This window comes from Dromaius novaehollandiae, chromosome 11 (assembly GCF_036370855.1).
Source record: "Dromaius novaehollandiae isolate bDroNov1 chromosome 11, bDroNov1.hap1, whole genome shotgun sequence".
Taxonomy (NCBI): Eukaryota; Metazoa; Chordata; class Aves; order Casuariiformes; family Dromaiidae; genus Dromaius; species Dromaius novaehollandiae.
In genome coordinates this window covers 2,749,605-2,766,022 of record NC_088108.1, presented here as the reverse complement: position 1 = coordinate 2,766,022, position 16,418 = coordinate 2,749,605, and the positions used below count along the sequence as shown (strand labels likewise).

The 16,418-nt window shown below is 55.5% G+C and overlaps 1 protein-coding gene across 1 annotated transcript; it reads left to right on the top strand.

Annotated features, from left to right (window-relative positions):
- Positions 1–1,521: 1,521 nt before the first annotated feature.
- LOC112987748 (protein eva-1 homolog C-like) lies at positions 1,522–16,124 on the top strand. The gene is made up of 8 exons (XM_026107777.2): positions 1,522–1,627; positions 6,738–6,937; positions 11,335–11,458; positions 12,173–12,325; positions 12,882–13,025; positions 13,316–13,387; positions 14,136–14,225; positions 15,131–16,124. The coding sequence occupies exons 1-8, from the start codon at positions 1,522–1,524 to the stop codon at positions 15,514–15,516; spliced, it is 1,275 nt and encodes a 424-aa protein (XP_025963562.2). The 3' UTR covers positions 15,517–16,124.
- Positions 16,125–16,418: the final 294 nt, after the last annotated feature.

The window sequence follows — 16,418 nt, the reverse complement described above, 5'->3', positions numbered from 1 at the left end:
CTGGACTTGGGGATATCACCTGGTTTTAGGGGCTTCTGACCCAGGGAGACAGAAACAGCATCGCGGGACCAGCAAGTGAAAGCAAGTGTGGATTTGTCCAGGGCAAACAATATCTAACTGAAGCATCAGTTATTCTGCAGCTTGATTTTTATGTGTGTTCGACACCATTTCACATGACATTCTTGTAAGCAAGCGGGGTGATGAATGAAACAACAGCATTGGGCATGAAAAATGGGTCCACAGTCCTGCTTTTGACTGCAGCCCTCTTGGGGCCTGAGAAAAGCATGGGCATGCAGGACTGCTGCAAAGGTGCAGACTGCAGGTGGTTGGCATAAAAAGTCCACCAGAGGCTGGAGAAACCCATGGAGAGGAAGAATGCAGATTTCTGGGCTTTGTGCTGCACGCTACCATGAGCAGAGTCAGTGTTTCCCTGCTTTCCAGGGCGCTGTAGCTGCAGCGCACACAGCACGAGCTTGGGACCCATTTCACCCACTCCTCCCTCCCACAGCTCCTGCCCTGGACCCATGCAGGCAATGTTTGCTGGCCTTTGCAGCGTCCCTGTCCTGTTGCTGCCCTGGTTTGAGCGATGCCCAGTCCTGAGCTCTGCGGAGGAGCCACGCCAGCCCTCGCTCCGCTGGCCAACACTACAGTGCTGTCTTTCTCTGCTGACCTCAGGCTCAGGCCAGATGGGTCTATGGACTGGGGATGAGAACATCTCCAAGCTCCCAGCTGAGGGAGCAGACAGACATTTAATTCCGGCAGAATGGGAGGCACAGCAACAAGGCAGAGCCCTCCTCACAAACACTCTGCTCTCGAACACCCTGAGACACGGTAGCTTTCCCCGTGGAGGCAGCGTGGGAAGAAGGGCCATGGCAGAGGTATCACTGCAGGAAGCATCCCTGCCTAGGCCCTCTGATGCAGGGCAGGCATTTGTCTTTTCCACTGGCAAAGACATCTTTCTGCGGGAGGCAGTCTGGGCAGCCCTTCCCTTCCACGTAAAATGGTGAATGACCAGGCATTTGCTGAGATGGAGATTACAGTGTGTGTGTAGCCTAATTTCTGGCTGAATGTCTCTGAGAGAAGGGGAAGTGATACACTAGGAGTCTTGCCAACCCCTGTACCTCTTCTTGGGGGCATGGAGGAGGAGGAAGGTAGGGGGTTGCCACTCTCCCCACAGGTAGTGGCCGTTAGCATGCCACACCAAGGCACAGCACCCACTTCTGTTTGCTGCGGAGCACCTCCCCAAACACATCCCCTCCCAAGGGGTCATCCCCACGCTGAGAGCATCCCAGCTCTCTGCAGCAGCCTCTGTGCCTGGCTGGCATGCAAAGTGAGAGTGTACATACAGGCACACGCGTGCACACGCACACATGTCCTCCCAGCTCCCAGGAGCCTTGGCAAGGCAAAGAAGCGAGCCTTTGTCCGCGCGCAGTGCCAGCCCCAACCCCGAGCACCAGCTGCCACGAGGGACGAGCAAACCCTCTCCGGCAGGAGCCAGCACGGACTGGAGGCAGCTACAGCATGGCTGCAGCCCGGCAGCTTCAGCCGCCTCCGCTCGCGGGGCTGGGGGCAGCCCTGGCCCTCCTGTGCCTCTCCGCTGGGGTCGAGGCAGCCCCAGAGTTTTCGGGTGAGTGGGGGTGATGGCCAGGGCGCGCAGGGTGCAGTGGGGGGAGCGCCGGACGCAGCCGCTAGCAGTCGGGCGATGCGGCTGGAGAGGGTGGGGATGGGAGGACAGCTTCCTCGAATTGTGTGCGCCAGCCAGGCTCTCCATCCTGGCCAGGGAGCGGGCCTGGGGTGCAGAGGGCAGCCTGGGACCATGCTTGCTTGAGGGGAGGATGAAGTGAGGGCTGTGTTTGTTTTGGGTGGGATGGGGAACGAGTGAGGCACAAGGCAATCCGGGCCATGTTGAGTTCTCCAGAAAAGGTATTTATTATCCCTGAGTCAGACCTGGGATCCAAAAACATCTCATGCACGTGTTAGCCTTTCCCAAAGCGCTGCAAGGGACCAGCTGGCCCTGTCGCTGCTCTCACTGGCAGAGTTCGCAGGCAGAAATGCCAAACAGAAGACAAATGTTAAGAACATCTCAGAGCTTTTCTGAGACCCTCAACTCTCCCCTTTTCCTGCTGAGATGTGTATGCCCTCAATACTGGGTGATGTATGAACACAAAGATGAAGCCTCCTGGAGTACTCATGACCATCTTGTGAGATGCATTTTGCTGCTGTGAAATGGAGAGGGAAGAGATGGGCTGAAGCCGTAAGCGGTCACCAGCCAGAGCAGCTGCCCCCAGTCCCTGGCCAGATCCGTTCCCTGTGTCGGCAGCCTGCTGGGTGCTCTGCCCACCGCGCAGACCGGGGGTCGGATCCGCTCCCTTGTGAGCGATGAGTCTCTCAGATGCAGCTGAGGCAGGAAGGTGGGATCCCTGCTCCCCCGCACAGCCCCGAACGGGCACGCTGGGGCTGAGCGCCGGGGGCCACCCTTCCTGGGCCAGTGCTAGCCCAGCCTGGCTGCCAAAGCCCCAGGATCTGGGCTGGGCTAGAAACGACCACACGCTCTTGTCTCCAGCGTAGTCCAAAAGCTGCTGGCCACAAGACGGTTTGAGAGAAACTGTTCATCTGGGTGGAGACCGAAACCGGATGTGTGGAGGGTATTTTTGGACTTGACAACAGCCTGTTGAAGGCTGGCTGCTGCATTCGCCTTCCACTCCATGCTGCCTTGCTCGAGAGGCACGAAAGCACAAGATGTCGTCGAGCGCGGCAGGGAGGGCTGCGGGGGGAGAGGATATGATTTCATCTGGGCAGAGTTAACTTCATAACCACGAGACCAGGGACTGAGTCACCGGAACCGTGAGGCAGAAATAATCATTTGCAAAATCTGATTGCAGCCTCTTTGCTATTGTTTTCCTTAAAACAAATATCTGCACAAGTGCTCACAGCCTGACAGTGGGGCATGTGGTGGTGCTGGGTGGAGACGGTGCAATGCACCCTCGCACAGGGCCCGTGACAGTCCTACATCAGCACCATCTGAGCCTCTGATCTACAATAAAAACTGCCAGTCCTGCAAAATATGGCATGGGGTTCCTTCTGCAAGGCAGGCTGTGTTTTGGCAGGAAGGGGGAGATCTGTCAAGCACTCCAAACTTGCAATTAAAAATCCTAAAAATCATGTAAAAATCTTGAGGTCAGTAGAGAAATCCTGTCCCTGGCACCTGGTGAGAGCAATGTAGAAATTAAGTTCAGAGCATACGCCAGGGCTTTGTGTCAGATATCTTTGGGACTTTGAGTCTTTATGATAGATTTAGATAGTGGCTTTAAGCATTTCTCGGTGATAGTAAGCCAGGAACGACTTCTCTGGGAGCATCTTGCTATTTGCCCTGGAGGCGCTGGCGGGGGACTGTGAGGCTTGGTGGCTTTCTCCCTGTGTGCCTGTCAGTGCTGTGGGTGTGTCCGAGGGCTGATCACTGGTCAGCAGCCTGGTCCTCTCAAGGCTTTCCAGAGGAGGAACAGAGCTCTGGAGACCCAGGCTTGCTTCTCCTGCTGCAGGGATGTGAGCTAGGACATAGAGAGACAACAGCAGCTGAGAAGTGCCACTTCTCCCCCTTTTCATATTCCCACCCACTTCATCATCACTAGAACTTGGCTCACCAGCCAAGGGAAGTCCCAGGGCTGTCTTGGATGCAGAGTGTTTTGTCATCATCTCCAGCCATCTCAGGGATGGGTGGGGGGGTTTGGATCAATGCCAGGCAGAAGTTGAGCTCAGGATGGCTCCAGAGCCTGCAGGAGGGTCCTGCCACTGCTGCCGCAGTCTTAGGAGCACTGTGGAGGTAGCAGCTGAGGGATGTAGCAGGAAGCCAGTGGAAAGCCAGCAGCCTGGGCAGGGCCTGATTGGCTGTCTCAGCCCCTGGAGTCCTTTAAGCTGTGGCACTGTAGGGATATGAGACAACTGGAGGTGAGGGGCAGGTTGGGGCTTATCCTGTCCCCCTCACTGTAGGCACTATGACCCAAGGGGCCAGGCCAGCTATGTGCCCTCTAAGGAGCATCCTTGCATCTCCCTTGGGCTTTGGCCCTGCTAGGACAATTATCCGCTCCCTTCCACCCTCCTCCCCTTTTCCTTTCTTCTTTTCTCCTTTTTTCTGGCTTGAACACGAGCGAGCAAGGACTTGCTTGTGAAATGCTGCAGCCCTCTCTTGACGGGTGGCAGGTAATGGCTCTCTCACCTGCTGAATGCAAAGAGAAAAGGGTAGAGAAATGCCAGCAGCTGGCTGTGTCCGAGGGAAAAATTAAACCTTGGGCAGGGGCAACTCTCAGCTGCATGCCCCGACTATCTGTCAGGGATGGTGGCGGCTCCTCAGAGCAGCCCTGGCTCCTGAAGTGGAAGGGTTAGTGTCAGCAGCGGTGCCGCGGGAAGGTGAAAAGGGCCCTTTGTGTGGCCGAGCCTGGCACCAGGGTTTCTGGACGGATACAGGGAGAAGCACAACGCTGTGAACCGGCACCCAGAGTGGAGGAGCATCGCTTGGGGGCTGCTCCCGCTCCAGGCAGCCCAGCTTGGCATGTGTGCCACTCCAGCTTTGCTGGGCAGCAGTCCCTGTGCTGTGACTGCTTGTGAGCCTGCAGCCTTGGGGACAGATGAGATTGATGTCACCCCTTCCCTCATTGCCCCCAGTTTGCCTTCTAAACCCCCTCATGCAGTATCTCACTATTCAGAGGCTGGGAAAAGTGAAAAACATGATATGGGCAAACTATGCGAGTCCCTGCACACTTAGTGATGCCACCACCTTAATTTATCAGTATTTCTTTCTCACGTGCCTACCGCTGCCACAGAACTTGTGGGCTGATGCTCAGATGCCATAGCAACGCTTTGGCCTTGCAAGCAGATTGAGGCTGGTCCCCGGCTGCAGACTCTGCAGCATCAGAGATACCTGCCCAGCACCGAGGCAGGTCAGAGGGGCTTTTACTATGCATAAACATGAAGCAGGGCGGCTGCTCCAAGGGCCTTTCTCTTTCCATCTAATAATATGGGGGGCAGGATGGGTCCAGGCTGAGGTGTGCACAGAAAGGGGAACTGCAAAGGTCCTCAGCACTGTGCAGGGGCCGTGGGTGGTTGGGTGATGCCTTGCTGCTGACTGTGCACCCAGCGTGACTCAAAGCTGGGCTGGGAAATGGGTTTCATGTCCTGTGCCAGACCCCACAGCTGGGCTTGAGGACAGGGTACATGTGCCTCCAAGGACTCCACAGCTAGGGAGCAGGCTGTGCATCCCCCCAAAGCCCCCAGCGCTGGGGTCCTCCCTGGCGGATAATGAGTTACCCCCTCCTCACCACAGAGCCCCAAAGTGGTACATCCCCTCAGATTTTACGCCAACATCTGCTTCAAACTGCTCTGTCTAAAGGCCTATGCATCATTTTATGTTAGTTATTCATGGTGTCTCAGCCTCTTCCAGCAAACAGAGTATGCTCAGAGCATCCTTGGCAGTTTCCAGAGTTATGGAGCAAGTTTCCTCTTTCACCAACACATAATGTCAACCAGACCTTATATCTCTGTGTAAAACCCTGCTAAATGCCACCTAGGCTGGGCATGTCAGACCTACCTTACTGTCTCTTTTAGGGAAAACAGCCTAATTAGTTTTGAACACAAACTATGCAGGATTGAAAGAGAGAAATACCCCTGCACTGAGAATTCAGGGAGAGAAATACTGGTACCAATGCAATAGGATTAATCGATAATGTGCTGTACAGTGCCCATGATGCTAGCATGGATGTAACACGAGATAAAACCGTGCAGCTGGTTATTTTACATGTGGCTGGGGACTTGGCTCAGGAATGCGTTAAAGGCATGAGCTAAGCTATTTCTTCAGTTTAGACCAGAAGGTTCAGCATGGTCATTCGGCTACAAGCTCCTGCAGCTTCTTGAGCCTTGTCTTTGGGCTGTGCGTGACCTTAGCCTACCCTGGTGACATGGGTTAGGACTGGGTTACATTGACACACCGAGTTTCTCAGTCAGAGGAATCTGAGACCTGGGTTTACATGGGCTCAGCTGATGGTTGGTAAATTGTTGAGTCACACCAATCAAGCCACTTGCTGCCCCCACCCTAAATTCTCCTTCTGAGTAGTCCTTCCTGGCCTTGAACTCCATTAGCCATCCCTGCGCTCTGTCTCACAGCAGCAGCTGCTGATCTCAGGATGGCTGATTCCTGCCCTTCTCACCCTGCTCCTCCCCAGGTTTCCCGTCCTTGCAACAGAGACAGCATGACAAGTCATGAAGCAGCTGCTGAAGCCTTCCTCCTCCTCCAGTTCATGGCTCAGCATTGTACGGTGGAGAGGTTTTAGCACTGCAGAATAAATTTGACTCTGGTGGATCCTGGTTCATCCCTGCTCTCTCCCCTATGTGTCTCTGTAACAAGATTATGACTTTCTTAAAACCTTTTACAATTCCATATGTGATTCTTTCATGTCTGTTTTTCTGATCTGTCTTCCTGCCTCCAACTTTTGCTTCTGTTTGCTACTCAGCTCAGTTGGTCTATATTGCTTTCCAGATGTCTGGCAGTAATGGTGGATATAGGCCTTGCTGCAAGCCCCCCTTCTCTGCCACAACCATGCCCTGCCTGTGTTTGTCCAGTAAGTGCCTCTGTCCAGGACACCCTCCTTTGCCATCAGCTGCTGGGAACTTAGGCACTGCCATCTCCGTGGCCCTGGGTATCTTCTTCCTGGCTCCTGGCCAACATTCCCTATGTTGTCCCCTGCCAGGCTACCTGCGCAAGGTGCTGAAGAACCACACTATCCATACCTGTGATGGGGAGCAGCTGATCATCATGTGCCCTCACAAGACCACTGTCAGCATCCTTGGCGCGTTCTATGGGCGCCGCGTGCCCAGCCCGCACCTCTGCCCCAGCCCTGGCAATGCCTCTGAGGAGAGCACCGAATGCATGTCTGCCACAGCCCGCCAGGTAAGGGCGACCCTTCCAGGATGTGCAGCCTTATGGGATGGTGCTGCACATCTCCACAGGTCGTGGGGCTCCCCATTCGGGCCACATGGCTGCAAATGTTACAGCCTCCACTCTCTCACCTATGGGCACTGGCCCCATCGGTGTCAGGATTAACCACTGCGGCTCCCAGCAATGTCCTTTTTCCAGAAAGCTTCTGGGATGCAAAGATGGACAAGACCTTCTGTGGTGGGTTTCTGGGATACAAGTCTGGGAGAGACACTGCTGCATCCTGAGCTGGATTTTGGAGAAATCCTATAGGACAAAGTGGGCTCTGAGAAACACCTGGCAGCTGGGATTCAACCCAGAGTGAGAGGTGGTGCAGGGGCTGGGGTCCCAGGGTTGGGAAGTGTGACTGGGCTCAGAGCATTGCCCAGCTGGGGCTCTGTGCCTCAGTCCTACTTGTGTATCTACTATGGTTAGCATAGGCTCGGGATCGCCCCTGACCTTGGTGCAATGCTGATGTGGTGGAGCAGGGCGCTGTGTCTCACTCACTCCACAAGTGCTTTGGAATGGGCTTTGGCTCTCTGGGTGCTAGGAACCAGGGGAAATTTAACAGTGTGCCTGTGTGGGGAGTCTACAGTGCTTCTGCAGCACATGGTCTGACGAGGAGATGGTGACCCTCAGTACCTCCATGCAGATGGTGACACTGTTCTGAGCAGTGGAGTGCTCCCTGCCTCAGGCACAGAGCACTCCAGATGCGCAGGGTACTCCGGGGATGCTGCCCCCAGTACCAGGCTCTCAGCTCCTGAACAAGGAAGGCCAGGTTTCAGTCATGGGGAAAGCCTGCTCTGGTCCTGCCAGGTGTCCCTGCCTCATGGCAGGCTGCTCATCACTTCCATCCTCTCCAGCCAGCTTGAGTACTAGTGACTGTCTGTGCGGGCATCTCAGGGCTATGGACCCACAAGGACTGCAGGAGCCTGGCGGCTTTTGGCTAGGTCCTTTCAGCTTGGCTGGATGGGGACAGCTGGGCTCTGTGCTTGAAGTGAGTGCTGCGAGCTGTGCTGGACATGCAGAGGACTGTGGAGCAGCAGGCAGACACCTGCAGGAAGGGGAAAGTCAGCCTCGCATCCCGCTTGCCCTCCCAGCCACACAGTCTTGCACTAGCCCTTCCACTCCCCACATCCTACCTTGGATTCCATCATGCCACTGTCTGCCAGGAAGCAACTTGCCTGCTTTTGCTGAGTCTGTCTCCCAAGGGCTAAATTAGTGGACCTGGCCCAAAGGAGGGTTTTGTGTTTTTCATGATCAGGAACAGTTTTGAGGGGTTAATGACCTAAGGACTGGGTGAAAAGGATGAGAGGATCTTCCATCAGTATCCAGAGAGAAGTGTTTGGATTCACGGCCAGCATCCCATGGCAAGAGTGGCAGCACCCAGGGAGCACTGCCAGCTCCAGGCACTCGTTGGCTCAGGGAAGGTTTGCTGGGCTAAAACACCAGGAAGGGCAAAGACCAGCTTGAGCCACGCTAGCCCCTTGGGAGACGTGAGGGGTGGGAAGAGAAGCCAGACATGCAGAGTCACAGATGCCAAATGGCTTCCGGCTCATTCTGAGGGAACCAGGGAGTGGGTCCGGGCACAAGCCTGCTCCCAAATATGAGGAGGAATCAAGCCCAGCTGCAACACAAAGCACTGCACCTTTAAGCCTGCCCACTTTTCCCTGCTGGCCACAGGGCTCTGGATGAACTCATAGCAGCTGGGACACTGGGTGGGAGCCAGGGAGAGATGCCAGGCCGGGACAGGCAGGTTCCTTGAAGACATGGTAAGGGGCTTTGGGCTGAGTTTCATGTGCCATTTTTCTATTCCTGTTCCAGCCTTTTGCTAGGGCTGGGGTTACCGGAGCGAAACGAGATATGTACAGCTCACTGTGGTGAGAAGCGAACGTGAAGCTGGAAAAGAGGAACAAGAGCTCAAAAAGGCCAATTCCTTACTTCGTTAGCTCACAAGGTCTTTCTGCCTGGCCCTGCTCCAGCCACAAATCTCCTCATGGCTTCTCACATGTCCCCAGGAGCTCTGCAAGGACCGAGCCAGAACTTCTCTGTTAGTGTGGAACAAACCCGGCCCTAGAGGTCCCACAAACCACGCTGCAAACACTTTGGTTCAGAGTACTCAGAGCTTGTGTGTAAAGTGGCTTGATGTGGTGTGATGTGCTGGAGGATGTGGTCATGCATGTACATCTGGAGACTGGAAGGACAGGACTGTGAATGGCTGTGGTCAGGATCTGTTTTTGGCTGCATAGTGTAGGAATCCTCTCCATCCGTGATGGCTCCCAGTGGAAACACAGCAAGGTCCCATGTGAATCCTCCTCATCCACTGCAATGCAAAATCAAATTGCTCTAGCCACTATGTTGGTGGCAATTGCTGCCTTGTGGCTGATGCGAGGGCTGATGCTGAGAGTGGTTCTCTTCCACTCTCACCCAGTGCAAAGCTACACAGCTCCTCACTTCACCAGTGAGTGAAAGGAAGGGGCTGGACTTCATGCTGGAAGGGAGCAAAGGGGAATTGCTCCTTCTTTGGCTAAGAAGCAAGAACTAGCAGATGAGACAAGGTACTCTTGCTATGGAGATCTGCACTTACCTCTTTCGCTCTACGCTCTTCCATCCCACCATGGTTCAAGCTCAATGGCTCAGCTTTTCAGGGAGATGGAATGGAAGAAGACAACTCACAAAGGTCACCAGTAATCTCAGCAGGGCTGCAGCACCCAGGCTGGGTTTCCTACTGTCTGTCGCATCTCAGCTGCAGCTGGTCCCCATACACGCTCCTCTCTTTTCTGGAAGTGCAAAGTGCAGCTGGCAGGCTTGTTCCCTGCCTGAGAGGAAGGGTTGTGCTCTGTCTTTGGACAGACATTCAGGATCTGAAGGATCATCCCACTGCTGTAAAACAAAGTGTGAGCCCTGATCTGCAATGATTATGCATGGATGCTCCCAGCTTTTTATTCTGGCTCCCAAATGGGTGGGCCCAATGAAGAGAGGGTCATTACAGCAGTGCTAAGTGTCCTGCCCCTCACAGCAGCTTGACAGACACGAGGGACAGCAGGGAAATCACACACTGGGTAAAATGTGGGGCAACCTCCCTTCATGCCATGGGGGTGAATATAAACATTCAGCCATAGGGAAGGACGCCCAGAGGCAGATCTTTTAGAGAAGAAGGAATTCTGGAGAGCAGAGATCAAAGGTCCTCTTGAGGCTCAGCTTAGGTCTATTTAGGGAAGACTTGGGGGACTGAGATTGATTGCATTTCCTCCTCAAATTTCACTTCTGCCAGCAATGTCTGACAGTCATTAAAGACCAAGAAGAGATTCATCCATCCACTTCATCTCAAAGCTATTCTCTCAATGTGGCAGAGAGGAAGGGGATGGGACAGGAAAAGCGGAGAGAAAAAGCCATGGGGTTTTGGGACTATCTCAGGTATTGGGACCCTTGAGACCCAAGTCAGAGGGCAATTTCTCGGAGAGGCATGGATAGGGAATACCTCGTGGCCTTGCTCTTCCTCTCTCTGTGACAAGTCTGGTTCAGCACCAGGCTGTAGGTTCACTGCTGCTGGGGCAGGCAGCATGCCTAGGGTGTGGGGACATGCTTGGTGCTGGGAAGAGAAGCCGTGGCCCCAAAGACAGCCCAAGTCTGTAAGGTTTCCCAGGAAGGCATGCTTGAACTGGCACCAAATGAGAGTCCACCCGCTGTGCCTCTCAGGCAGTGGCAGCACGGCCAACCTGGCACTGCCAAAACCACAGGATCAGCTTGGATGTCATGTTATTTTAGCAGCATTGCCTTCAGGCCCCAGTATGCAAGACAGTTGTGGGCCAGCTGGGCAGAGCTGGGCCGCCAGCAACTAGGCTTCTCATGGCACCGCAGGCCACCTTAACCTGCCAGACCAGCCAGGACACAGCCTTCAGGCAGAGGCAGGGTGCAGCTTGCAGTGTGAAACCTCTTCCCCATCTTGTGGCCTGGTACAGGCATTGCCTGGGGCCATGCGAGTGTGCGTGTCTTCATGGGTGCTGCACGGAGCCATGCGAGTGTGCATGTCTGCACGGGCACCGCAGGGAGCTGTACTAGCGTGCATGACTGCATGGGTGTTGCACGGAGCAGTGCTAGCGTGATTGTCTGCACGGGCATTGCAAGGTACTGTGCTAGCATACATGTCTGTATGGACCCGGGGGAGGAATTCTTCCAGGAATCCACTCTGTTAAAGCTGCTATATGAACCAGGGGTACCCACGGAGCGAGCAGAGAGCGGGGTGTGAGCAGCCATAGGGCACCTTTGTGAGGTGAGAGGCCATTTCTCTAAGCCCGGTGATGCCACCAAGGGACAGCAGGTGAGAACAGCTTCTTCACGCATATTCATGTCTATCTCATTTGCTTCTCCAGAAACTGCTGGATGAGTGCCAGGACCAGCGATGGTGCCAGTTCTCAGTTCACAGCCAAGTCTTTGGGCCAGATCCATGTCCTGGGACACACAAGTACCTTGTCGCTTCTTACAAGTGCCGGCCAGGTGAGGGGGAGTGGGGTTAGAGCACCGGCATGGGCTCTTTCCTAGACACTGGGGTACCAGTGAGGCAAAGCTGAGACCAGCCAATACCTCTGGCCTCAGCTCCTCTGTTGAGCGGAAATGGGTGGAAAGTTAAGCTGCTGCTACATCTGGCAGTCCTGATCCAGCCATGGTCTAACCTCTGTGCTAGGCACTGTATAATCCTGGAGGAAAGTAATGAGGAGCAGGAACAATTACAGATTTGGGGCATTTGGGCTGTGGAGCAAACTCAGAGCAGGCAGGGCAGTACAGCGGGATATGTTGTTTGCAGGAGTGCCACTAACTACCTCCTGGAAGAGGAGATGGTGCCAGAAGTTTTGCAGGGCACAGACTTGTGATTGCGAGCAATCGCACTGCCGTGGTCCTGCCTATCTATCTGCTCTGCTGCAGGAACTGCCTGCCCGGGCCTCACGTGCCCCTGGGGCTGGCACAGCCCTCTTCACAGCGCCTTGTGTGCATCCACTCTCACCCAGCGGGCTGGTGGGGTCAGGCACCCCTCTGCCTGGGGCTCAGCTGGGGAGCGGGGGCTCACAGCTGCCCAGACATAACCCTTGCAGCTTGATTTCTGCCAGTGGCAGAACTCAAACACTCAGCTGGGCTGAGGGGCTGAACTAAGCGAGGGCAGAGGGGCTCAGAATGATTTAAGCCACAATTGGACACTCTGGTGTTGTTTCCCAGCTAACCATCGCATCAAGACTGTGTGTGAGAATGACAAGCTGAGGCTGCAATGCCGGCCAAAATCCATCCTGGCCATTTACTCTGCAAGTTATGGACGATTCCTGCGGGGCAAGCCAGAGTGTGATGCCCTGAACACTGAGGGACCTCATATAGGTATGCTGGGATGGTGTGAGCCAGAAATGTGGCCAGAATCTGTGCACAGAGAGGGTCGTAAATATATAGTCACACTGTACAGGGAAATAGCCCTGTTACAGAGGCACAGTGTGGGATGCAGCTTTGCGACAGCAGTAGCTCCAGCTATGCTGTCTGCTAAGACCAAGCCCCCAAGAGCAGACTTGATGACTTGTCACATGTACACGTGTGGCCTACAGCACGCTCAGAGTTCAAAAGCATGAGAGTCCCTGCATACCTGAACTCACGTGCAACTTTCATGCCTTACTGTGCTGGCAGCACTTGGGGCAGGCATGGGGCAGAACATCTCTCAGATGGCAGAGCATCTCTCAGAAATTTGGGTGGCAGGATGTGCTGGTGGGACCTGGACCCTTTGCACCCACCTGCCTTGTGCCTGGCAGGCGGGGGGTGGCAAGGATTGCCCATTGGGTCCGGGCCCCATCCACAGGGACCGTGGCATTGCTCCAGTTCCACCGAGCCAAGCTGTGTGCTGCCAGGGGTGGCAGAGCTGGCTCCCACCTGCCCTGTGTGTTCCCAGAGTGTTTGGCTCCCGACGCCTTGAGGAGGGTTTCCAAGAAGTGCCACCGCAAGGAGAACTGCACTGTGACTGCTGACAGAGCCACCTTCGGGGATCCATGCTTCCCCGGCATGAAGAAACAGCTGCGGGTCTCCTACACATGCGGTGAGATCCGTGCGAGGGGCGCAGGAGCCGTGTGCGGGGCTGGGAAGGGGGGGACCCACTTGCTGACCCTGCTGTGTGGGCAGTGCTGTGATCCCTCGCCAGCCCCGTGCTGCACAGGCAAAGGTGCAGGGCTCCCCGGGGACACGCAGGCAGGGGGCAGGTGAGCTGGGCCTTTGGGGGATTGCACGGGGTAGTGCCCTTTGGGGTGGCCCTGCTTGTCCCCTGCCTACCACGGCTACCCCGCTCTCCCCAGGGCCAGCCTCTCGAAGCAGTGCCCACTCTCATTGCAGTGCCCAGGCAGCTGCTGGAGGAGGTGGGCCCTGACACCTCGGACCCCTTCCTGCTCTCGGACTACACACACGGTAACGACCAGGAGCCTCTGCACGTCCAGGCCACACGGCAAGCGGTGTTGCATTGCACCCCTGCCCGGATGAACGACCCTCGACAGCCCCATGGCTTGTCCACGCCTGTGGGATCTGGGGCGCTGCTCCAAGCTCGGGCCCCTCTCGCCAGCGTGGGTGCAGCGCTGTTCCCGTGGCGGCTCATTCAGTCTTCGCATCTTTCACCCTGCTCCGGAGGTGCTCTTAGTCCAACGCTGCTCCCACGCCCTTGCCAGCAGGGAGTCACTCACACAAGGATTGTCCCCTCTCCCTCAAGGGAGTCTGGAAAACCTACCTGATTCTTGCCCAGGGGAAAGCCACCCCACATGCACTAAATCCCAGGACGAGAGAGAATCTACACATGCTGCAGGGCAGCACAAGCACATTGGGCTGGCATGAGATGAGCTAACACTGGTCCTGGAGCTGCATTCTTGCGGCGTTACAAAAACCTGCCCACAACCCATGTCTGAAACCACTCACAGTTCCTTGTCTGAGCAGAAGGAGCTCTGGAGAAGCTGGAGAGATGGGGTCTGCTTGGGGAGGAGAGGGGAGGGAAGGGGAGGGAAAGTCCTGCAGAGGAACATTGCAATAGGCAGAGGAGAGCTTATGTGGGAAGGAAGGAGGACCCGGGAAGGAGGCAGGCAGAGGCAGGCAGCCAGGCAGTGGGGAGGGGTCACTGGGGAGCGCCTTGTGTCTCAGTCCTTAAGACCTGTCCCCTTGTTCGCTGCAGGTGGCTGGTACAAAGGGCCCAGGTTCTCCAGGCTCCGGGAAGACCTGATGATTTTTACTAGCTCTCTGGAAGCTTTTGCCCACATTTGGGGTATGTGCCCCTGGCTCTCACACAGCACCCTGAGGAGTGGGATGGGCATGGAGAGGGGAGAACCAGAGATTTGAGAGGGTGGCTCAGGTCCCGTGTCAGGCCCTGCTCAACCCAGGGCTCAGCACTGTGGGCTTGCAAACTCTGATCCCAAACCCAGGCAGCCAGACCCCTTCCAGAAGGACTGTGCCAGCCATCCTATCCTGGCCAGGCCCAGGTCAGCAGGCACGTGAGGGAGCAGAGCACTGAATGCCCACACTGTTTTGACATGGCCACATCAGGGAGGCAGTGAGAGATGGAGCAATGTGATAGAAGCTCAAAGATTGAATGACCCGCGAGACTGCACGGCGTCTGTGGCCTTAGTGCTGCTGCAGTTCTGCCCCTCACACAAGGGAGGGAGAAAGATGCTTCCTTTTCCTATGAGTTGAATTAACTGCTGGGTTTCATTCCTTCCTGCCCCTTCTGAATCCGTTCCCATACAGAAGAAGGGCAGTGCCTCTCCGAGGGCAAGGTAGTCCCTCAACATGGGAAATTACCTGTGTAAATTCCTGGAGTTATGACTCCATCTGTTGCGCTACCTGCACTGCATCTCACTGGGAGATGGCCTTCTCCCACTACACCAAGGAGATGGGCTTTGCTGGATCACAAGCAGTGGCCCTTGTATCTCCTCTCCCACAGGGACCAGAGGTCTCCTGCAGGGGTTCTTGGTGATACTCCCACAGTCACGGGAGCAGCAGGTCCTTCTTAGCCCCATCCCTGCAGCCTGGGTGTTGAGGGCATCTCTGCTGTCCTCCTCCCTTCCCCTTCCTCCTGCACATCTGGCAGAGGGCATTTCTGGAGGCCTGGTGTACTGCAGGCTGCAGGGGTAGGTTTTACCCTCATGTCTGTGTTTGCCCTTCTCCCCTCAGGCATCCCAGAGAAAGTTGGCCTCTATTTTCTGTGTGGGGTCTCAGGAGGCCTCATGCTCCTGCTCTGCATCATCAGCCCCAAGATGGCCTTCATCCAGGACATGAGGGAGGCTTTCAAAGACCCAGAGCTGGGGAGAAGCTCAGAGCTGAGTAGGACCAAGCTGCAGGACGAGCAGGATGAAGACATTCCTGATGACAGCTCCTCAGACTCCTCCTTCCGCCGCCTCACCCGCACCTACCGGGCAACAGACAACATCTTCAGCCCTGAGCTGACCGCGGCAATGGAGGGGGCAGCAGAGCACCGGGGCCATGATGGGGAGGAGATCTGGATGCCCAAGGAGTCCAGCCCATATGCCATCCACAAGATCAAATCAGCCACCAAATGAGAGCTGGAAGAAGAGGGTTGTAGAGCAATGAGTACTGGGGGGGAGGGAGGGGGAGGCAAAGCAGAATCAGACATCTGAATGCCCTGCAAGGAAATGCTCCTCAGCTCTTCACTGAGAGACACAATGGTTTGGGTTCCTAGGAGCTGAATGGAGCCGGGACCAGCATTCCTGGCGTGGCACTAGTGGGAAATCCTAAACAGTGGCAGAGGGCACTGCAGCCCTGGTGCAGCCCCACAGCTGAGAGGGGTTTCCTGAGAAGGCTGTCCCAGGATCAGCCCACTGCTTCAAGTGGTGTGGAAACCTCGGACCTGACCCCTCTGTGGGAAGATGTGATCCCAGGGTGTAAAAAGGGGCTAAGGGATGGCTTGTAGAGCCATTGGCTCCTTTTCTGTGAGCACATCACTAATCCTAATTTAACCTTCCAGTTCTTGTTGTGTTCTCTGCTTGCTCAGGCTTGCTGGCTCTCAGCACTTAACCCCTCTCAGTTCAGCAAAGTCTGGGAAACCCTGGTGCTTTTTGGGCTCTATTTCCTCCTGTTTCTCTTCATGTGCTGGTTCCTACCCACAATGCTGTGAACGTCCCCAAAGGCTTGGACAGTATGCCGATGGCTGGAGATGACAGCTTTTGGCATAGATAAGGAAATCAAAAAGATGTGGGGAGGATGAACACTGACCTTGGAAAGACTGTCTTGGTGGGTGTGTGAAAGGGGCCACAGGCACCAAGCAGCACAGCCACACACCAGCACTGAGTGCTGGCAGGTACCTTGTACCAGCACAGCTGCTGGCGTTTCCCTGATGAGTGCTGCATCCTTGGGAACTGTGGTAGCAGGGGGGTGGCTGCGGCGAGGTGAGGGAGGAAAAGTCCTGTTAGCGTGTTAGCTCTCAGGAGGGATTTGCTCAAAT